This window comes from Amblyomma maculatum, unplaced genomic scaffold (genome assembly GCF_055883805.1).
Source record: "Amblyomma maculatum isolate TAMU_Amacu unplaced genomic scaffold, ASM5588380v1 scaffold_64, whole genome shotgun sequence".
In the NCBI taxonomy this organism is placed as follows: Eukaryota; Metazoa; Arthropoda; class Arachnida; order Ixodida; family Ixodidae; genus Amblyomma; species Amblyomma maculatum.
Window position 1 is genome coordinate 206,324 of NW_028146789.1, and position 23,563 is coordinate 229,886.

General features: G+C 42.0%; 2 protein-coding genes across 3 annotated transcripts in view; one reads left to right on the forward strand and one right to left on the reverse strand.

Moving 5' to 3' along the window:
- The window catches only part of kel (kelch protein), a 34,126-nt gene extending 31,875 nt beyond the window's left edge, over window positions 1–2,251 (reverse strand). Inside the window, exons 1-2 of the mRNA XM_084586830.1 lie at window positions 1,996–2,251; window positions 1,757–1,885 (exon numbers count right to left, since the gene is read on the reverse strand). Coding sequence (XP_084442956.1) covers window positions 1,757–1,885; window positions 1,996–2,048 — 182 coding nt within the window. The 5' untranslated portion in view covers window positions 2,049–2,251. The remainder of the gene's footprint in view (window positions 1–1,756; window positions 1,886–1,995) is intronic.
- Window positions 2,252–2,501: 250 nt separating this feature from the next.
- LOC146170706 (glyoxylate reductase/hydroxypyruvate reductase-like) lies at window positions 2,502–22,839 on the forward strand. 2 transcript variants are annotated; one of them, XM_084586831.1, is made up of 9 exons: window positions 2,502–2,771; window positions 2,841–2,971; window positions 3,052–3,124; window positions 3,216–3,332; window positions 5,106–5,200; window positions 6,575–6,652; window positions 13,387–13,546; window positions 18,145–18,275; window positions 22,417–22,839. In XM_084586831.1, the coding sequence occupies exons 1-9, from the start codon at window positions 2,587–2,589 to the stop codon at window positions 22,533–22,535; spliced, it is 1,089 nt and encodes a 362-aa protein (XP_084442957.1). In that variant the 5' UTR covers window positions 2,502–2,586; the 3' UTR covers window positions 22,536–22,839. The 2 variants fall into 2 exon arrangements, with proteins under 2 accessions (XP_084442957.1, XP_084442958.1); XM_084586832.1 differs by having other exon boundaries at window positions 18,145–18,272.
- The last annotated feature ends 724 nt before the right edge of the window (window positions 22,840–23,563 follow it).

Genomic DNA, 23,563 nt, shown 5'->3' on the forward strand with positions numbered 1-23,563 from the left:
ATGTTATTTAATGACTCGGAAGCAAAGCACATTGGAAACGAGAGTACTCCCTTCGCCCATCAATGGAGATCGTCGATCTCCTTTGCTTCAAAACTCCATTTAACTTCCTTCCATAATGGACTGCCGTGTGACACGGCACGTATCTCCCTCGAGGTAATGGCTACCTTGGTTGAAGGGAGTTGAAAGGAGTTCAGCCGTGTCCGTGTGACAGAGGTATTAATGTGTTAAAATTCTTCACACATGGTTGGGCAGGCGTAATGAAACTATGTTAACATAATGAATAAAACCTAATGAATTTTGCATAACTCTAGAAAAAAGGGGAATAAATGCCTTTTCAGGCTAAAACACTAGCTAGCTAACACTCGCATTCATAGGCATGCACACATCTCTCCATAAAGGGGATGCCTGTGCACACCTATACCCACTTTTCACACAGAGGTGGTGACTGCAGAGGCATTTTATTTAATGCTGTGTTTGCGGCCAGCACTTGCCTGCTCTGCTCAAAATGAATTAAAGTACTTCTGCTTCGCTATAATGACCCATAAGAAGCAGAATTTTCCAACACAGGGAACAAAGCCACTATCTGTTACCCGAAAGGCTTGCTTTTCCTTCAAAGTGAGAGACGATTAAGTAGCTCTTTCAAACTGAAAGACAAAGCTGGCGTTCCCTGTGTGAAATTCATCCTGACCTGGAATAACTGCATGCCATCAAAAGAGATCAAAAAGCAAGCAGCCCAATGTGGTGTAAAAATCTGCAGGCAAAATGCCAGCTCTGTGAGATATCCCAGACAAAATCGGCAAACAGCCAGCCAAAAGGTTACGAACGCCTTCACCGAAAAACACACACCACGTTTAAAATGTGCAGGTCGCACTTTCAGGCGAGCCCAGTCCTATTTGGAGCTCTTCCTGTCTCGAAAACCATGCCTTTGAAATAATCATCTTCGTTTTGTTTTCACTTTCAATGCAGACACATGCAGAGTGGAACTGAGTTTACAAGTATGCAATAAGATTTAAACTTAAAATCTAAGATTCTAGTCGATAAAAACAGCATTGCTTAAAACTTTATTTTCATTGTGCAAATAAGGCGCAGGGTTTTTAAATCAGAAAATAAATTTTGAGTAAAGCAAAAGCATAAACTCTATATAATGAGCATGTGCACTTGGGGCGCTATAAAAAAAAAAAATAATAATAAGTCCTACGACAGCAACTGAAGACTGTTGGGGTAAAAGAGCAAATGATACATTGTGCCGAAGTCCGTGGGTTAGCACGGCTGTGTTCAGTAGCACCTCAGAAAAGATGGTAATTAAGAAAGGCTACAGCCTGGATATTTTGTCTGCTTTTGCTAGTGCTCCGCCAAACAACAAAAACTTGCTTGTAACTCGACACTACGCCAACGAAGAGATGGCCTGACACGGAAGCTAATAAGCATAAACAGCATGTAAAGAAAAAAAAAAAACATGTCCAGGAACCCCAAAGCAATAAAAACGTATTGTGCATTGGTGTAATTTACAGCTGCGCAGTACGTGCGAGTTGCCATTCAATTCATTACAAGACTTCGCAGCTTTGCATTTTAAATCAGACGCAATAAACATGGATAATTCAAAAGGTGGGCCGGAACTGTACTGAGCAAGGAAAAATCAAAGCACTGTACCCGCTGACGCTTCGATTACTGCTTGTATTAGGAGTGGTTCATTTGAAGAAGTCAGCTTATGTGCTGTGTTAAGCGCGAATAGTAAGAAAGATCCAATTTTACTTACTTCCTTAATATATTCATGGTCTCAAACGCCTTCTGAGTATGATGTTGGTTTCTGTACGGAGGTCGCTCTGTCAAGCTATGCTGAGACCTCCCCAGATCAAACTTTTGAAGCTTGAACTCCAGCATGGTACTGTGGAATAAAAGGAATCACAAGTTCAACTTTCAGAATGAATCTACGAGCAGCATGCAATCGCAACAGCAAGCAGTCATGCCGTTTGACAGTGAGGAACCAGCATTTACCTTTCGGAAGCTAGTTCAGACGACATCGCCTGATAGAACGACGACTTGTTCATGATGACCAAACTCAGTGCAGCAATCAGAAAGACCTGATTTTCATATTCGATCAACGGGAGGAAGGGTTCCACACACAACTGACGAATGATACACAGCCCACGTAAACCCGTAAACAGCGTTTGTTTTGACCAGTGGTTTAGCGTCAGCTTCCGGAGTTCCGGAGCTTGCTTTCGACCACTGCTTCCGACTTCGTGCTGTAAAATCTACCACAAACTCGTAGATAATGTGCATACGCGAAATACTCGCGTCAACGGATTATAAAAAAAGTGGTACTAACATTCTTATGTAATTACTTGTAAATTACTTGAGTTTAATTTTTATTGTTGTTTTTGTTTTTCTACAAAAATAAAACAATTGATTGGTTACCTAATTGTACACTATTTTAGGTCGCGCAATAGAAACTAACGCCGCATGTGATAAAGGTAGCGGTAAGATTTAACTCGTGAAAAAAAAAAAAAAAAAGAGCGTCTGCAGACTTGCGCAGCTTCTCGTGACATGGAGACTTATCATATTTCCTTGAGACATTTTTGACGTCAAATGTGGCGCCGCTGCCAACCGTTGATAAATGTGCGGCGTGTTTTTTTGTCCTTCAATACTTTGACTGTAACTGACAGTGTACTACAACGATCTAGGATTTCGGTTATGGGTCCTACACGTAGGCCGACCGTTCTGGTCACACGAAATGACGTAGCTAAGGAAGCTTTGGACCTACTCACTGAAAAGTCAGTTTTCTTTTTTTCATGTTCATTGAAGCCTTGAGTTTATTATGTGGCAATGTGTGTGACTTTCAGGTGCGATGTTGAAGTGTGGAATGAAGCTAAGCCAATTTCCAGAGCAGCTCTCCTTGAAAAGATTGCCGGCAAAGACGCACTTTTTTGCTTGGTAACAGAGAAAGTAGACTCGGAGTTGTTGGACGCAGCTGGTAAATCGCAATCCTTTGTGATAATTTACGCTTTCCCATTTCATTTTGGTTTGATCGCTAATTTGCGACGTTCCTCACAGGCTCCTCATTGAAGGTCATTGGAACTATGTCTGTTGGTTATGACCACATTGATGTTTCACAGTGTGCGAAAAGGTAACATTCCGGAGTATTGTTCGCAATGTGTTATATCTGAAGCAAGACTGGTAATAAATGTTTTTTTTTTCTTTTTTTCTTTTTTTTTCAGACGAATCGCTGTCGGTAATACTCCCCATGTGCTGACGGACGCAACAGCAGAGCTAGGAATTTCTCTGCTGCTAGCAACAGCTCGTCGTCTTCTTGAGGCTCATCAGGCAATAGGCAGGTAGTGAACACCCGTGTTCTTTCTTTAGAGCAGTACCTGCAAGTTTATCTGCATAGCTGGGAATAAAAGAAATAGTTGTGTGCAATATGTGTGTCAGCTTTACAGAAGCAAGGAATTCATTGCATGCTTAAAACAGATTTTGAAGGCATTTTGTTTGAAATTGAAAAATCATTTAAAACAGAATTTCACAATACTCAGATGTTGTTTATTTATGGCATTCAGTTTGACTTCGTGATCCAGTATTCATTCATTTGCAAGCAACCAAGATAAAGGTCGAGCTAACAGCAGTTTCTTGGGGACCAAGCTTTATTAAATGTATTTAGCTTTTGCACTAATTAAACAGTTGGCATGGTGACTTGTCAAAAAATTTTATTATAGAGTTGTTGCATAATATTGTTACGTGGCGGCAAGCGATGACAACAGGAGAACAGAGGACAAAGAGAAGATGCTTGCTGGTCGTAGACTTTTAATAAATCTGTGTACGGGCCTAGCGCGCGCGCTCCTGCCCGCGCCACTGCCCTCCTCTTACTTCTTCGTCCGTAACATGACCCGGGGCCACCGAGCGATCGTCCCAATCATAGACGAAGTTTACCTATGATGATTCCATGGCATGATGATAGGCGTGTCTGGATGCTTGAAGAAGAGGAAGAAGTAAGGATAGAACGGCAAGCCGGTACGATGTCTGATGCGTGGGTGATCCGCCTCCCCTGGAGCTGCCAACCATCCGTCACCAGAGTCCATGGGACCGATGGCTCGAGGTCACGTCGGGCAGCTTGGGCGGGGGTTGCGTGTTCGTGTCCATCGGCTCCTTCGGGGCATTCAGGTCTTTCGGGTCCTTCGTCTCAGTTCTGATTGGTCTGTCTGTTCTCCTTGTCTTCAAGCCTGGGCTGGGTGCTGGGCGGTGGTAGTTGGTGAGGTCTGGGCTTGAAGGGCTGGGGCGAAGCTGCTTGGCGATGTCCCTGGGCCCTCGGTCAATGGTCCGGCTTACAGATGGCATCGATGCTCCAAAACGAGGATAGGGATGACACACCCCGCACCTCCACCAAATGTTACGTGGTGGCAAGCGATGACAACAGGAGAACAAAGGACAGAGAGAAGATGCTCGATGGTCGTGAGATGATGTTTAATGAATCTGTGTGCGGGCCTAGCGCGCGCACTGCCCTGTTCTTCCTTATGAGGGACCGCTCGAGGGAAGCAGAGGGTCTCTCCCGTCTCCTGTAGCAGAGGGAAGCGTGTGGCGGGGGTCCGAACGAAGAGCCTGTGCTCTTGAACTAATGGTCTCCTTCTAGGAACCAAGTGTTTGAAAAGAGACCAGACGCGCAGTTCGCACTACGGCACCCCACCGAGACATTCCTTCACAGCCAACTATGCCAAAAATACAAACGGCAACGCACCAGACCTTACAGGGACAAAAAACAGCACGAAGTGGGCAGGACATGTGCATTCTTGTTTGCCTCTTGCTACTCTTCTTCCCCTGTGCTTTTTAGATTGCAAATGAATTAACTCGCTTGACTTCGTGTTCTGCTTCAGTTTCCTGTCATTCCACAAGAAATGTTTTAGGGATAGCTGAAGCAGACATCTTTAGGGCTGCTGTTACCAGATAGGCTATTATCGAGAGAAGCTTGCTTAACAGAAGCAGAAATTAAATTGCATTGACTGCTGTGGAAGCTAGCTGCTTATACCAGCCAAAAATGCATTCCAATGCTTGCGGCTGACTGAAATTCATACACTCCTTGCTCAAAAAGTTTTTATTTTTCTGCCTTTGTATTCCAGTGGAGAGTGGGCCAAGCAGGCATGGAGCCCAACTTGGATGTGTGGCTCAGAGATCAGGGGATCCACTATTGGAATAGTCGGCATGGGAAACATTGGCAAGTCTCGTGGCACCATTAACTTCAAATAATTTGTTTTACTGCACATGTCTGGAAAAGTGGGTTAACTGTGGATGGCACAAGTATGCATCATTCATAATTGTTTATATTTTCGGTTCACCAGAACTGCATGCGGATGGTTCTTTACTTTAGATATGCACTTTTAAATATTGATTGCCCTTGCCATGTGCATCTGCATAAAGGTGTTTAACTGAGACCTTAATATCAAGACAACAAAATCTTTCATTGCCATTTTATTCAATCTTCAAGTAAACCTGCTCTAGAAGATTAATAGCAAGCATTGTCAATGGCTCTTTATGCACTGTGCAGTCTCACTATATTTTCACATTGTGCTGCTCTTCCTGTTACCTCCATCGATTAAGCATGAGAGGCAAACTCTAGTCAGGTCATTGCTGTGCTCAAGTTTTTTTTATCAATGCCTACTCCTTCCTTCCTCAACACCTTCTTTATCTATTTGGGTTGTACTTCTTGTGCTTGTCGTAACACTTTTAGTGACGAGTTATATTTCAAGAAAGAGTCCTCTGGGAACTGTGAAGGTTGCTATGTACTTGGATGCAACTAAAACCACCTTTTGTCCCTCAAAGGGCCTCCTGCAAACAATGGCGCTAGCAAGGGACCTTCTAGCAGAACAATGCAGGATGTGACTGAAAATTTGCTCATTTTGTAGTGAGCAAATTGTAGGTTGTAGTGTGCCTGTATCACTAACCGAGCTGAAGTCGGAGCGCCGAAAGTCATCTTCTGAGTCTTCACTCTTTTTGTATTATCAAAAAAAAAAACCTGGAGCCAAAGCCGCTGAACAGCATGATTCACATTGGTTTCTCTCCATGACCTGACTCGAATTTTACTAGTACTTATTTTGCTAGCCCAATTGCCACTGCACTCTGCTTTAAAATCTCTCATATGCCTCTCCACCTGCTGACTTCTAGATGGCAATACATATTCCACTGTGCAGAAATTTTATCTTTGCAATGCGTGGAAAATTGTAATATATTTTTGCACTATGGCTTAATGGGGCCAAAAGGGTTAATCGGAGAAAACGCGGTGTCAGGAGGATCAGTCGATGGCTTTGGCTGAAGTCGATGGCTTTGAGTTCGTATGATCAGAGGTCATCTGTACAATGCTATATTGCTTTTAGTAAGGGACATGACAGATACAAACACTGAGACGCTAATGGGAGGGCTTTGATTGAGCACTTTTAGAAGGGCATTTTGAATTTGTTGTTTTGCTACATGCAGAGCAGCAAATCAGTATCCAGAGCAAGCTAAAGAAGGGCAGTAAGTTATAGTTAAAGGGACACCTATGAAAACTTTCACTTTAGTGACTTTTGCCATTGCGGTATAATTCTTATTTCAGGCTTTGGAATTCTTGAGAGACTTAAGGCATTTAAGGCATCAAAGTTCCTTTATTTTTCAAGAGCTCACAAGCCAGCGGGTAAGTAAATGAGATTGGTAATACCAATTATTCGGCATGCTTGCTGCAGTGTTGACATTCATTTTGCAAAGCTTGATGTGGTCTCTTGCATTCTGAGCTCTGATTTCTCTCAGTCAGGCCAGCAGGCTTTCTTCATTTTACTCATTCATTTTATTTATTTCTTCTGCAGAATTAAGTGAGTGTTGTAGTCAATATAGTTGTAGTCAATCCCAGATATATATCAAACAGTCTCAACATTCCTCTTGAAAATCCTATGCAAAATTATAGCACTATTGTTTTCGTTGTATCAGACTCCTGTACACCAGAATTTTCAATGTATCGAACAGAATGCCGCACGCCTGCAAGTGGCAGATCACCTTGTGGCGATCACATGATTGTCCTTTGTTTTTGGAAATGTGCCAGCTGCTTGGCCTTGAGGATCTTCACGCAATGCTAATGCTGTGAAACTACGTGAAATGGTGAATGCGGGGTGTGCCTAAAGGTAGCCTTAGATTTGTTATGCTTTCTTTGCACTCAGTACCACTCTGTCTTTTGGGAAAGGCAGCATTTGGTGCGCAGATTGTTGTGGGCAAAGCTGACTTAACCGACCAAAGCCTAGCGGCCGGCCCTCACCTGACGTGCTTCGCTGCTGAAGGCATTGCGGAGAGAACCAGAAACCAGCTGTACCTTATTATTAATGCGAGTATATGCCGTTATAATGTAATGGTAGCTGAATTGGAGTGTTTATAGTTGGCAGTGGCTAGTTCAAAAGCACAGCAGTTTTGGCGTCAAAGCAACTTTGAGATGGCGTTGATGCGGAGCCGGCTTTGATGCGAAGCAGGCTATATCTAGCGGTTCTTAACAAACAATGCACTGCCGGCATGCCGGCAGGCTGCTAAAGAAGTGTATCACTACAGTCGGATACAACCCAAATCTGCAGTGGCTGCCCCAGAGCGTGCCCTGGTAACAAAAAATACTCCATTGTGAAACCATTTTTTGTTACTAAGCGAGGAGCAGAAAAAAATAATAATAAGGTCAAAAATTTTAATGTCTCTCGCTTGTTTAATATAATCAGACATTAAAAAGCCAACTTGGCATAATTTTGCAATTGGTCAGCAGATTGTTGCAGGCAAAGCACATTGTTACCAACTACTACTTTTTCTTTTTTTTTTTCTGAAAGTACAATGTTGAATTTTAAGCATCCACTTTTTTCTGATGCAATGGAAAGATTGCTGTTTGAACTGGAAGATTGAACATTTTTGTTTAGACAATTTTTGCTGATAATTTTTCAGTTTGTGCATGCACTCCTTTTTATGTAGTCCAATGGTGGAAACCATGATAAGTGAGTGGGATGGCAATATGTCCTCAAACGTGATGTACTGAAAACATAAATCTCATTTATCAGGCAGTACTTAAGTCATTTTCAGTATAGTGTCTATTTCTGTTTCCATACTCAACTTCTGAGGGGCAAGGACATATGCGTCATCATCGAAAGTATTAGCCAACTGTAGTTATGGTGTCATTCAAGAAATTCAAAACATGGCGTCATCTAGTTACAAAAGCTAAAGGCATATTATTGGTGATCTGAAGGAAGCTTTGCTTTCTTTCTTTCTTTTTCTTTTTTTTTTGGAGGGGTGCAACTAGAGAGAGCGCAAAATGTAATAAAGCATGACGAGCGCTCTAGAGAAAAAAATAAAATAAAAGCGCTGTACACTTACGAACATTAATCATATTTTATCGAGATGTGGTCATGTGGTGGCCTGAAAGGCACTTCAATTTGTTTTATTCAGTTCTCAGTGCCAAATTATGAACTCTCGTTTCTTGAATATTGGATATGTGAGGCAAGATCTTATCAGTTCTGCCATAATCTCATGGAAATGTTCAGCCTCTGTCAGTTAACCCTTCAGTAGTGCAGCTACACACTATTATTGCTTCTGGGTTACAGCCACGTACACCGTGGTTACAGCTAAGCACTTCTGTTGCCATTTTTTATATATCATATATTTTTATATATGGGTGTTTCCACGTAAGATCAAACCAAGCATGGTTGGTCGACCTAGTATATTAATTTCGACCTAGTATAGAAATGATCAGCCACATTATTTTGGATTGTCCAGCGGTTCTGCCGACCTCCGAGATCAGAAAGCTGTTGCCTGCCTTGGGATCCTTGGGATATGAGGAACCTGCGGGAGTGACCTTTGTACTTGTGACCGTAGAGCCTGGACAGCGTATTGGCGGACTTTTTTTTGTTTGTTTGCTTTTTTTTTTTTCTCTGTTCTTTTTTTAATATTTGGCTCCGTCCGCAAGAAGGCAGTGGCGACCAGCTGCAAAGGGCAAAGCCAACATCACCATCATCACAGCAAGCAGGCACTCCACAGCTCTTGTTCACAACACCGCATTTACCTGAACTTACAGTCCCTATCTTTACAAGCACTTCAGGAACACACGCGAAATTAAAACACCTTTTATTTGTTTTCTGCATAGTAACTTAAAGAACATTCGAATGTAAAATCTAAAGTGCTTGCTCAACCAATCAGCGAAGCAGTGCCCAAACGAGAAGGAAACATTATATCCGTTAACGAACTTCGCCGTCGTGTATTGCTCACATCGGTGCCAAAACCCGGATTATTTAAGTGGATCAAAAATATTAGGCGCTACGATTTCGCCCTTGTGATTGGGCTTTGGGGCATCGGAAAGGTGTAAAGAATCTAGAGGCTGGCTGGAGAACGTCACGGCGCCCCTTTAAAAAGAAACCCCATTTTTGATATTTTTTAAACTTTGTCCACTTAAACATATTGCATAATTTTATTGCACAAATAATTATGGCCACCTCAATAAGGCCCTTGTGCAAGGCACAGAGCACCACACAGGTCTGAAGATTCTGCAACATTTATGAATCGCTTACGATTGCTAAACTTTGGTATGATATTATAACGAGTATAAATATATTTGCAAAAGTGGATGAAAGATATGTACAATGAGAGACAGCCAAGGAGTAGGCATTGAGGGCCCTGCGTTCGGACTTTGAGCGCCCGCTTCACCCGCGCAGGTGACAGCCGCTGCTGCATGAGAAACTACTGCTTCAGATGTGATCGGTGGAAAGCATGAGGGTGGCGTTCTAGTGACAAAGTAAGGTTTCGAACCCCCCTCTCCCCCCCCCAAAAAAAAAAAAAGCAACACTATTGGTAACTGGAGGCACTTGCCTATCTCAGATGACAGCAGCTAGACTGTATGAACTGGGTCTTTTGCAGCACGTTCGATCTGATGTTCACACTTCATGCTGGCACGTATAGCCGGGACTGCATGGAAGAAACTGTCTACAGGAATAAAGGCAGTTTTCGCGGTCGAATCACTCGAATAAACGATTGCAGCCAAGAAACACTGTTTCTTAATGAGGCAATTCTCCACGCCCTTCATAATTTTCAGATTTCACTAAAAATTATTTGAAATAAGTTGCTTGCTCATTGAACTTTATCGTCCTTTTTTTTTGTAATCCGCGTTATGGTGAAGGTGAATTGCGAAAAACGTCTGTGCTGCCCGATGCCATAGTGCATCAGTAACTCACACGTTTAAAACTGATTCCGAATAATTCATTGCTGTGTCTCTCACAGCTAACTTGCAATGTCGAAACAAAAAATGACTGGATACAATATTGTTGTGGGGGGAGAACAAGGAAAGGATGTGGCACACTCATACGTGGAAGGTTCATACGAACCTAGCGTTCATACGAACGCTGGGCCCTCATTGCCTGCTTCTTGGCTGTCTCTCAATGTATATATCTTGCATCCCCTTGTTTAATTATATTTCTCCCTGTTACAATATTACACAAAAATTTAAAAATTGTAGGCGATTCATAAATGTCGTAGAATTTTCAGACTTGCGTGGTGCTGTGTGCCTTGCGCAAGGACCTAATTGAGGTGGACGTAATTACTTGGGCAGCAAAATTATGCAATATGTTTTTAATGATTTTGAAAGCTGAAGTAGAGGAGAATAGGTGGACAAAGTTTAAAAAATATCAAAAGTGGGGTTTCTTTTTAATTGTCCTCTGAAATTTTCATTGTTCGGTGTTTTCTTGAAATTAGCGCCATCGTATTTCTGTATTGAAATGTTATATATAGATAAGCTTTAGCAGTATAATAAATAAGTACGCTGAGAACACTATGTGGAATTATTGCCGCTCTGTCGTGAACCTTTTTTGAGACGAAGGCCTGCAAAATAGGTGAAGTTTTGTTTCCTGGGCCAATTTTGAGAAATTTTATAAAAACATCTAAACCACCCAGAAAAGCAAAACTAACTGAATAGAAGTAGAAACATGCATATAATTGGTCAGCCAATTTTCAGCCACGTAACATTAATATATTTTGGGTAATTCATAACCAAAGTTGGCCAAATCAGCAAAGAAGATAAGCGCGGCAGTCCACTTCGTCGTTATTAATTTCCTGTGCCCCCAAAAAAACTTTGGCAGCAAAACCGATTGCAGATCTTTTCTTCCACTCATCAGGCAACAATATATAAAATTTTAAAATTAATATACGAGGTCGACCAACCATGCTTTGTTCGATCTTACGGGGAAACACCCATATGGAACTATTCTGTGATCCCCTTCGTGTTCAATATATCTGTGGTATGCCCTTTAGATGAGGCCCTCCAGCCACTGGTGTCGACCAACTTTTGTGACGTTGTAGTCAGTCCGGTTAATCCATGGTTAATCCCCTTGCATTTGCCAGCACCTGGCTATGTCACACTAGCAGTGCAAGGGGATCGGTTATGACAGTGGCTAAGGCCCCCAACATTCTATTATGGAAAATTTAAAATTCCACGACAGACATTAAATAATTCTTCAGAATGCACCTTGCATTAGCCAAGCTGTGATGTATAGTGTGCGAATTCCCTTCCCTTCCGCCCCTTATATATATATTTTTTTCGTGTCTTTGTCGAGATTGCTAAAGCAACCGCTGACATCAGGCTTGAGAGTCATTAGAAGAAGCCAGCTTTTCAATGATGTTGGAGTAAAGCCTGCGGCATGCAAGTGCAAAAAAGATAGGGGCTTTGGTTTTGGAAAGGGGACTTTCTAGGCCATTAAAAAAAGGAAGCATTGAAAGAGTTGAATGGAGTAAAGAAAGCAAAGAAGGCAAACAGGTGCAGGGCTGAGCAGCTCGAAACTTCAAGTAGCAGGGACATATAATGTCCCAGCACAATGTAATCAAGGTTTTAAAAAATAATGTATCCTACATCAGTGAAACCGACTGAGGGATGTTGAGAGTTGGGTGGCCTTGTCTTCAGTATTTTTCTTTTCTGCAAACTTATTAATCAGTAAATAAATGCTAATAACCCAACGTTTTAACTAGGAGCTTCAGGACAGTACGAAAGTTATAGACAGCCTTAATAAATAGCTGATTGAAATGCTTGCGCCAAGGTTCCGGTTAGATAAAGTGAATTTCTGACCAGCCTTAAGAGATAAAATGCACAATAAAAAAGCTTCCATGTCACATCAGTGCTTCTTCGGCATCCCATTAGCACTGTCCCCGATAAGGCTTTGCATGTGAGCTGAGTGAGAGATGTATGACGCAGCAGCTGGCCACGTGATAGCTTTCTTTAAAGGCCAGTGAATAAAGCTGCCTAATTGGTACCTCAGTGAAAACGTTTCAGCGTAGCGGTTTTTGAAGATGATCTACACCTTCTGTATTAAAGTTTTGTTCCTCAAGCCAATACCATAAAAAATAACTAGCTAATTAGTCATTACTGGTTAATTAAGTTTGGAGAATGAAAAATGTACTGCAGACTAGGCCACATGACTATCAGTGACCCTCAGTTTCTTTCGCTGGGCTAGGATACCTGCGTTTAAAAGCTCGGTTACATTTAGCTGGGATGCCTGGCATATAGCAGTGATGGCAATGATGGCAGCTGCTACTGCATGCATTGAGGTATCAAGGGTTTGGACTGCTCGATTGGGGCATGCACATCATGAGACTTACCTCTTAAATAATGTAGACATACCTTCTGCTTCTTTATTTTAGTGTGCTATCTGTATAAATGAAGGGGAAGGGGTAGGCTTGGCTGTAATTGGCCTGAACAATTTGTGATTGTGTTATAATCGTAATAATGTTTTTGTTTTGTTTTTTAAACTCTCCCTTCCATAATATTTGTACTCATAATGTGAAATAGTAATTTTTCTATCGTACTGTTCCTCTAATCAGTAACCATAACAGCAAGATCATCAGAAAAGGGAACGTTGCTGCTAAGACACATTTTTGGTGAAAAATGTTTATATCTGCAAGTTTTTGAGGAATCCAATGAAACTAGGGGCCCTTAGTCATGACAATCATTCAATGCCATTAGATGGAGAGTCTCCTTTGAGAAGCATTTGCCACTCTGTGAGCTGTTATTAAATTCACTCATTAATCCTAGTGCATGCCAGACATTCATAATGAGTGAGAAACCTGCCCAACTTGGTCTGTGTTTAGCCCAGTGTGTTTATAGTGTTTGTATGTTTTGTTAAGTATGTTAAGTATTGTTTTGTTAAGTATTCTTTGTATGCCATTATTTTCATGCGAGTTCACTCTGCATGTAACAGAGTAAAGTAAGAGAAACAGACATTGGTCAAGGCAGTATGACAAGGTCAGGTGTACAGTTTTGAAATTGAGCTATAAGCTGCTTCCAAGGGAGGTGTGCTGTTTCTTGTAGCTTCTTCATTATGTTACAGTTTGACTAAATTCTTTTGCCTTTTTCTTTTGTTTTGTTTTCTGTTCATATAGCTGAGGCATTGGGTGCTCAATTCACCAGGCTGGACGAATTGCTAAAGCTTTCTGATTTTGTGATAGTCTGTTGTGCCCTCACGCCTGAAACAAAAGGACTTTTTAACAAAGAGGCCTTCGGCATGATGAAGAGCACAGCCACATTCATCAACATAAGCAGGTATGCCATAAATGAAATTTTGACTCTGTGAACTCTATTGATGTCTAGTCAGAGGTACAAAAAGAGCTCATTAATTTTGGTATCTGCATAATCCAAACTGCTGCTGTGGTCCAAGCCAACATTCACATGAGTCTGTGGCATCAGATGCTCGCTAATTCAGATACTACGCATCTGGCACCGGTTAATTAGAACAAACTAAGTGAGGCCGTGCCCATGTATGAGCAGAGCGGAGTGGAGTGGCAAGCGATCATCAGAACAGCCCTGCTCAAAGCTCAATTGCATGCTGTAGAGCCTCCTGTGCACCCCTGATGTGGTGCCAGGTTAACTACCTGGCAGGCATCTGCATTCTTTAAATGACTCTCTTTCTCTCTGATGCGTGCACAACTGCAGGCATGACTAGAAACAGACAGCCCAATTTCCAAGAATTAGTATGGTACCATAATTTTGGTTCCCTTTTCTGCACTTTGCGCCAGCCCACAGTAAAACCGGCAATCAGCTGTGCATCAGCCAGTCAACCGAGTGCAGCTGCACACTGTTTTGGACACATTAGCGCTACTGCTCTCGCCTCCATCTGCGTTGGTTTTCATTCAGCAAAGCTTTGCTTTGAGTTTTTATTTGTTTCGGGACATGTTTTGCATAAATTCAAAGTGGCTTGAAAAGCACATGAGACCAGGCTGGTGCCACCCAGGAGTGCTCCTAGTCACCTGCCATCCACTGCTGATGTGGTGGACTTCTCACATACCACTCAGCCGCTTGCTACCAAGTGCTTCTGTGTTGCACACTGAAGGATGCCGCTGGAGCCCTTATGTTCCCAACGGTCTGTGCACGATAAATAGGGGGAAATGTGAAAAGTAGCCACTGTCACACTGCGTTCATCTGAAAATTAGGTGACCATTGCACAGTCTTTCACCAAATAAATTGAACGCAACACATGTGGGTCTTGCCAGTTTTTTCGAAGTCATTCGATAATTCTTACTTGGGGTAATTCGAACATTTTTTGTGGTTCCCTGAAGTTCAAGTTAATGTGCTTTTACTTGCTTTATTCGCTCACTTCTTACTGCTTTCTTTTGTTCTACTGAATTTGACTTCATCTTGTTAGACCCGAGCTTTAAAGGGACGCTCCATCCGACCGGTGAGCTCCTTATCCTTTGCCTTATCACTGCTGGATCATTGAGCTCATTATGTTAATGATCTTTCTCTCTCCAGTTGTTGATGAGAAATTCCTTATTCAGATTTTGTGTACGAGAACATTAAATTAAAATGTTGTGAAGGTAAGAAGAGTGTGTTAACAAAGTGCATTGAGAGGCTATTTGGTGTGAAATGGTGTTTGAAATACATAGTGTTGAAATGGCACTCTATAAGGGAGAGAAGTGCCTGTCCTAGGGTCCTCTCCTTTTCTCTGTGCTGTCTCAATGCTAGAGCAGTGGCACTGCATAATGCGTTTCTATTGTACCTTTTCTTGAAATATCACTACAGTAAAATCTCATTAATTCGGCCCCCATTAATTCAGAAAATCGGATAATTCGAACAGCCGGCCTGGTCCCGCCAGCACCCATAGAACTATATGGAGTCGGTCGCTCAATAATTCGAATGCTACTACTCTCACGCCAGATAATTCGGCCCAGCTTCCGCGACGCAGGTGGGCCGAAGTATGACATCTCTGGCAAATAATCGCGAAAATATACTTCCAAAAGCCTGAAATGCATGAGGAATTTATTGCAACGCACTTGCGACTTGTTTAGTGAGCACGATAGTGGTTACAGGGCTGCTGGACGCATAGTTTCGGTTTCTGAAAGCTCGCCAGGCAGAGCCTGCAGAGATTATTGGCTGCAGGTCAGTCAGATAGCCGAGCCGAGCCGCCGGTCGTTTCGGATGCTGACTGGCCCGCGTGCACACTTCGTTGGCAGCGTTAATTCACGTGGTTTCGTGCTTCAGCACGCTGAGGCTACATGCTTGTCTCGCTTTGTTCGTGCCGAAGCTACGCACTTGTCTTGCTTTGTTCGTTGTGTGTGGTTCTGCATTTGCATCGTTTGGCAGGCCCATTCTTGTCAAGCACAGTTCTGCTAGAGCTCGGCAACATCATGGCCACTCCGAAGCAACTGAAATACTGCCCAGTGAAGGACTTGGCCGCAAAAGTGGAAGCCTTGAACGCCTTAAAAAGGGGCTTTCATGCCAAGAAGTTATGCACAAATACGGTGGAAAAGAAAGCACTTTGTCAACGTACGTGAAGATGGAATCTGAGATTATGCAGGCATATGAGAGTGAACAGTTTGACAAGAGGCGAAAGCATCTGCGAACAGCAGCACATCCCGAGCTGAAGACGCCATCCTGCAATGGATTGGTGACTCTCGTAGCGCACTGCTGCCCTTAAGCGGCGCAATGGTTTGCACGCAAGCTGAAAGGTTTGCCCTGAAGGTGGGGGTTCCTACTTTTAAAGCGTCTGATGGTTGGCTGAGTCATTTTAAGGAGAGACACGGACTTGTATTTAAAAGCGTGTGCGGAGAAAAAGCTGCCGTCGATGATATCACTGAGAATTGGAAAGCTAGAGAGCTCCGCTAGCATACTGCTGCATTTGCGCCGGAAAGTTATTTTCAGTGCCGATGAAACTGCACTTTTTTTTTTCAAGGCAGTCGCGAACAAAACTATCGCATTAAGGGGGATCCCTGTATTGGCGGCAAATGCAGCAAAGAATGAGTGAAGATTCTCCTTGCGGCAAACATGACCGGAACGGAGCGCCTGCCTCTGCTTGTGATTGGCAAGTCCTGAAAACCTAGCTGTTTTAAAAATTCAAGAAGCCTTCCGGTTTACTATTATGGGAACCATAAGGCATGGATAACCACGGAGATATTTAGGGAATGGCTGCACAAGCTAGACCGTCGGTTCCAAGCAAACGACCGGAAGGTGTTGATGATTTTGATAATTGCAGTGCACACTGCAACATTTCTGGACTAAGGCTGTAAAGCTAGCCATCTTTCCTCCAAACACTACTGCTGTCTTGCAGCCGATGGACCAGGGGGTTATTCAGTTCATCAAGACGAAGTATAGGAGGGACCTCCTGGAAAAGATGCTCCTGTGCAATGAGGCTATGAAAATGTATGAGGTGTCGCATCTCAGCGTCGTGCATATATTAGCTTATGAGTGGCACAGTACGCCACCGCAGGTGATCACCAACTATTTCCGTCATTGCGGCTTTGCTCAGTCTGGAGCAGACAGACCAGTGCGTGCTACTGACGAGTGTGCCGATGCACTGCCCGATGACGATCGTTTTGAAGACTCACATCCTCAACAAGTGCATCTTGAGGACTATATCAACATAGATGTGGGTGTGGCCGTTGCTGGGTTATTAACGTAGGATGAAATTGTCAAAGATGTGCTTGGTGCCTCGGAGGGCAACACCGCATGTGAGGAGCTGCTACAAGTACTACACCGCACGTTGCGAGAGGCCACAAAGGCTCTTGCCGTTCTGGAACAATTCTGCCTTGAGGCTTACGGCAGCATTTACGCAGTGAAGCATCTCACAGAACTGCACAAAATCGTAGTTGACGTGCAGTTTTCGCATCAAAGGCAGGCGATTATTTCAGAGTTTCTCTCCAAATAAATCTGCAGCAATTGAATGGTTTCTCGCAACTTTCTCAAGGTCATTCGATAATTCGAACTTTTTTTTCCGACTCCTTGACGTTCGAATTAACGAGATATTACTGTACAGTCAGTTCAACATTGCAACATGAAATTATGCTTAGTTAATCTGGAGCTTTGTAACTTTCAGCAACATAAAAAAAATTAAAAGATAGGAAGGTGGGAATCTGCCTAGAGTTAGATGATGAATTTCGCCAAATATATAGAACAGTATGTGTAATTTTCTTTCTGATTTGTACATTTTAAACTGTGACGGTTCACTGTATGCATTAATTTCATGATGTGTTACAAATCAAAACTGGGTGCACGTTGTTCACTGAAATGAAACTGCAGACTGCCCCAGTTTTGTGTCTTTGCCTGCTCTATGCATGAGCTCAAAAAAGAAGCTTGACTAAGCATTCTAGCATTCAAGTGATATTCATTCATGCCGCCTGTGTAATAACGCTCAGAATGAAAGTGACCGTACAAACCGGTTATGTGCTTTAATGTCAGGTGCAGAACAAACAACCCTCTTCATGGTTTGATGTGCACTATGAAGCATATTAGTGCAAATTTTAGTGCCAATTACTTTTTTCTTCAAGTCCTTGACACTCAAATCAGAAAGGTATTTAAAAATAATTGAGTTTTTAATTCGGAAAAAAAATGTTTCCAAGCTTTTTCAAATTTATTTTTATGAAGGTTGCAGAAGGCATCATTATTGTGCTTTTGGTACAGTTTATCATAGGCAGATATGAATGTTGATTTTATTGTCCTTTTACTTCTTTTTTTTTTTTTCAGAGCTTGCTGGAGTTCTTTTATGCACGAGCAAAAAAAAGATTGGGAGGTTAATATTTTGATTTCTGCAACATGAAAATCGAGAAATAGAATAGGGGAACAAGTGACTTCAATTCACATTAATGCTGTACTATTCATTATGTGGTTCCTAGCACTGGCTCATTTTTTTTTTTTTTTCCCTTTTACAGGGGCCATGTTGTAGATCAAGATGCACTGTATGAAGCCTTGTGCAGTAGAAAAATCAGGTCTGCTGGCTTGGATGTTATGACACCAGAGCCACTTCCTACAGATCATCCACTTTTAAAGTTGCCAAACTGTGGTGAGCACATGACTTCCTCTGACTGTTGTAGTTGTAGTACACTGTAGCATAATGAACTGGGAAACATAACCTCCTTTGACATCACGTTTCCTTCACTATGTGTGAAAGTTGTTTATCATTTGCAGGCACCAACAATCAGCTGTGCAAGAGATTTCATTTTGCTACTAACTGCTGCAAGCAGCTTGATTGCCTAGGATTGGAACTGAATTGGGACAGAATAGTAGGTCAATAATGACAACCATTGGACCTTTTATAGCATTTAACTTCATTGTTTTTTTTTTTTTGTTGTTGTTGTTTTTTTTACGCAATATATAAACTCACATACATGGTTTTCCGTGAGGAACCGGAGCAGGCTCCCGCTCTTAGCGTTGTCGGTGAGCCATTTAGAAAAGTCCTCTTCCCTTGTTGTGGTTAGTCCCACTTCGCGCAGAATCTGTGTCCTTGATTCCCTTGTCCCTGCACAAGTCCATAGCAGGTGGCGAACATCCACTTCTGCAGCTGGTGTGGAACACTTTGGTCATGTGGTTGGTCCGATGTCAGCTTGCGATTCCCATCGGGGTCATTGTTGTTGTTGTTGTCCATATTTTTTTCAGCTAAATTTTAAAGATTTGAGGCAGTGCTGTGATTCAGTTTTATAGTTAAGGTCTCAAGGTTTTACAAGTGCAGGCTGATTTCTGTACCCAATACATGTTTCAGCCTTCAAAATTGATAGAGCTGTACGTGTAGATTGCAAGAATGAGATTTTTTTTTTTTTTTTTTTACTTAAGGTTATATACATGGTTGGCAAAAACAAAAATACACTTGAACTTCTTTTTCTGCTTCTTGTACTTCATATTTAAAATGCTAGTGTTTAAATTGAGGCCCACTTTTAACTTTGATCATCACGATGAATAATCTTTGGCAGCACTCATTGATTGGCTGCAGCAGCGATGGTGGTTGTATCATTTCAAATGTAAGCTTATTTTCCTTTGCAGTAGAAAGGCAAAGTACAGTGAATTTGTATACTGGTGTTTTTTGTTTTTTTTTCCAACCTAAGGACATGGTAGACTCTGAAACCTGATGGGTCTTATCAAACTGGATTTGGTGGTCATCACCATTTGTGAGATAAAACAAACAACTTTGTAGGTCCTGTTTGCAGCTGCAGCTCTTGTTGCTACTACAGTGTCATTATCTGCCACTTTGGCTTATCCAAATGAATGAACAATTTTCTGATAGCAGCATGCTTTCAAGGTTTGAAGCATCAGTCACTATATCCATAGTTTCAAAGGTCATGGAGTGAGCAGTACAACTGTCGTGTTGGTGCATATCGGTAGAGTCATTCTGAGCTAGCAGCGCTGTGATTTGAGACAATAAGGGTACTGCAGAACAGAGGTTCCCCTTGTTCTTTTGTCCCTAGTCATTTCTCTGTTAGCTGAGAGCAGTGCAGTACCAACTCACTTCATCATCCAACGGCAACGTACACATTGACTGGTTTGGCAGATTTTTGTGTCACTACATACAGTTTTACTCGCATAATGATCACACTTTTTTTCTTTTTTTAAAAAACTGACGCAAATTTTGGGGTGTGAGTATTACGCGGGGTAAATTTTCCACAAAAACATTTTGAGCACTGAAAACGCAAACAAGTTGCAGGTCAGACGTCTTAGAACAGATATCTCAATTACAACCAAAAATAAAAGTTGAGTAAGGCTTACCTTCGCAATAAACATGCACATTGTATAAGCATCACATGAACTGCACACTTCCCATTTATTTTTTCTCGTTCAGTACTCTAATCCGAGTCTGAATCCTCGCCATCCTCACTTTCGTTGCTGCACGACTCATCATCGGAAATGGCAGTGTCGTCGCTGGGAGCATCTTCATAGTCTTACAGAAGGTCGTCTTCTATTCCATCCAACGCGTTCGATATGCCGGTCTTCTTGAAGCTCTTGGCCACTACCTCATTGACTGTTGTGTTTCGGGGCATGTCGAAGGTCAGTGGAATTTGATCGGTGTTTCCAATTTGTGACACGAGGCAACCGCTTTTTTCGCGAAGCCTAGTGACGTAGTGATGGAAGTCTATCAATTTGCTTTCATACGCGGATGAGAGCCACTGGCACCATGACATCCGCCGCCTCAGCGAAAGTCCATTTCGTCGCGTAAAGCGAGTCGTCCAACCGGAGCTAGCGCGGAAATCCTTTGCGGCGATTCATAGCTTCCTCACAGTTGTGCACGCCTGTGTTTGTATCATTCTAATGATACTGCACAACCATCTTTGTGCAGATCCCTCACATATTCTAGGACCGCCTCCTCAACATGAGGAAACTTGCCCGTTTTGGGTCCATGGAAAGCCCGGCAAGTCTTGTTTGTAGCCATCAGTTTCTCGCGCTGCTCTTTCCAATAGCGTATTTGGATTTCGTCGACGCCAAAATGCCTGCCAGCAGCGCAGTTGCCGTTCTCAAGTGCATAACAACATTGAGCTTGAACGCGGCGGTGTAACTTGCATACTGCCCCATGATGAAATGTCATAAACTCACACAAAACCACAAAGCATGCTCTCGAATTGCTAAATGGCAAACGCTGCAAAGCGGGCTTTAATCAAGATGGGAACTCATCGGAATGCATTCGCTGCGGGATGACAGCAGATCAACCAACATGCTGCGGAGGCAAGTTGGAGGTGTGATCATTACGCAGGGAATATAAAAAATTGAATTTTGACCCGAAAATTGATGGGTGTAATCATTACTCGAGTGCGATCATTATGCGAGTAACTGCGGTACCTCCACAACTGGTCCCCTACTTCAGCCAATTGATGCAGTCTACATGGATCACTGCTGTCGAGGATTAGAGTCGGAATGTTGGCTTATTTGGGCATTAATGCAGGCATGCAACTAAGTTTGAAGTTAGCTAATGTAAGGTGGTTTATGAAACTTCAGCATGTGTATTCTGTGCATATGACATTTGAAGTGCATGTTTTGAGGTTTCATTTACACGATTGTAACTTTAAAGAAGCGTAGACATTTCAAGTGCATGTTTAAGAGTGTCATTTGCATGACCGTAACTTTAAAGGAGCATAAACACTTACCTTTCGGTGGCGCATTTTATTCTCTGATATGATGCATACTGTACACTAATCACCGCTTGGTGTTCGCCAACGAGTGCTGATAGTTTATAATAGAATTTCTTCTCTCATTCTCTCACCTGTTTTGGTTTCGGTTTTGACTTCAACAGCCGAGTGATGTCTATGACGTTCTTCCATATAGGTCATGTGAGGGATGAAAAATTGTGATATAATTGCTGCTTCACCTTTTTATAATTCCTGATCTTGAGGCAGGCTGGCTTTAACATTGTAGTGAATAAATTAATGAAAACGACAAAGGAGCAATTATAACTGTTTTTTCATTCCTCACATTGACGTTATAGCTATTGCTCAACTGTTGAAGCTGAAGCCAAAACGAATTCAGTTACAAATATGTAGCTGTTGTAGGCGAGTACTACAGGGCAACCCATGTACAGTGGTGACTTGAGCATCATTAACAAGAAGAAAACATGCCACTAAATCTTGCTGTCTATATTCTTTTAGTGTGTAATATTACCACTATCTTTCTTTTCCGATCAGGTTCCTAATTCCTTCATCCCACAGAATTCATTAATCTTTTGTAGTTAAAGGCTAGTATTCTAAAGGAATGAACCCCTCTGATCATATGACATGTGGGGCCAGTTTGCAAGTGCATAAATTCTTGAAAAAAACTGTGTAACTTTGACACAGAGGCAAACATTTTTTGTTGCAAATATTAGTGGTTTTTTTCTTTGTCTTGTGTTATTGTTGTCATTTTATGTGGTGTTCAAGTGTACATTTACAGATCATTTAATCCAACATTCTGATCCTGACTTTGCTGTGTGAAATTTTTTTTATTTTTTGCACCCTACATTGTTGCCTGACAATTGTATTCACCTTTTCATTTAATATTCTCTCCCAACTGTTTTTTCCTTCCCTCATGCATACTTTTTGCATCAGCTGCCCTTTGTGGTATGCCTTGAGTGCATTATGGTATGAAAGCTCATGACTGGCATCTGTCATTTAAATTCATAGTATCCCTGTGCAGTGTAACTTATGTGTTGGCAATGTGGTGAGACTGTCATCTTGTCTTTCTCCATATAGTTATTCTGCCACACATTGGCAGTGCAGCGACAGAGACCAGGACTGCAATGGCAGTGCTGACTGCGCAGAACATCTTGGCTGCCCTCGATGGCATCAGTATGCCTGCTATGGTTTGTTAGACTGCCAGCGAGTCATGCCTGCAGGACAAGAGTGTTTCTGGGCATATATGTCATGGAATATAGTGATATGTTACTTTAATCATGATCTACCATTAGTTTTTGGTATGTATTTTATGCTCATTATAAAAAGTTCATAGATTAATAAAGTACTCTTATAGCAAGTGGTGGCAAACATCTGAGCATTCCCCCTTAGTTCAAAATCTTATTTTACATCTGGGAAGACATGAAGAAGGACCTGCATACGTTGTAAAAACACATCAACGAAATTAAATGCTCAAATAAAGAAGTATACATTATACGCATATATTTATGTTTACCTTGCTCAACAAACTCAAATTTATAGTGACACAGTGATATGTACAGACAGTTCACTAAGGGTCACCATTTTTCACAATTTGATGAATAGAGGTTTTCTTAGTAAAGGAAATTCGATAAGACCCCTTGTTGGGTACATAAATGCAGGATTTTGTGCATTCTTATTCTACTCTGTATAGCTTTCTTGGTCGCAGAAAGGAAGAAGAAACTTGGTAATTTTTTGTTAAAAGTATATTTGCCTTCTTTTGCTGATATCTTGGGAATTGTGATGCCAAAACAGGATATGCCTTTCTGTGATCGCATACACATGCATTTCTGTTTTACATTTGCATCAAAAGAAATAAACCGGTCCATGCACAGACAACGTGGTTTTAAAAGGGTGTGGCCCAAAGAGCAAAATTATCCACTTTTGCGTCTGAGCCAGTTTTGCTTGTGACTAACACTACCCTATAGCCTTTCTTCTCCTTAAGGGCTTCCTCATTGCGCCACATTTTCAACCCGACAGATCAGAAGCATGTGCACTTGCCATAGGTCAGGAGAGGTCTGCGCGTATTGCTTGCATGCTGCGGTATTTGGTCCTAGTACATAGTACCCTTGCTCAGTTAACATTTGATTGAAAATAACTTTTGCCAAGCCATATTAATAAACATCCTGATCTTCAATGCTCTTCACATGGTTTTAAGCCTATGCGAACTTCGCAAATTATGGGACGT

Excerpts from the sequence above, each read along its gene's own strand:
- LOC146170706 (XM_084586831.1), top strand. The coding sequence starts at position 2,587 with ATGTGGCGCCGCTGCCAACCGTTGATAAATGTGCGGCGTGTTTTTTTG. Across the intron at positions 2,972-3,051 it reads GGAGTTGTTGGACGCAGCTG|GCTCCTCATTGAAGGTCATT; the intron begins GTAAATCGCAAT and ends CGTTCCTCACAG. Across the intron at positions 3,333-5,105 it reads GCTCATCAGGCAATAGGCAG|TGGAGAGTGGGCCAAGCAGG; the intron begins GTAGTGAACACC and ends TTTGTATTCCAG.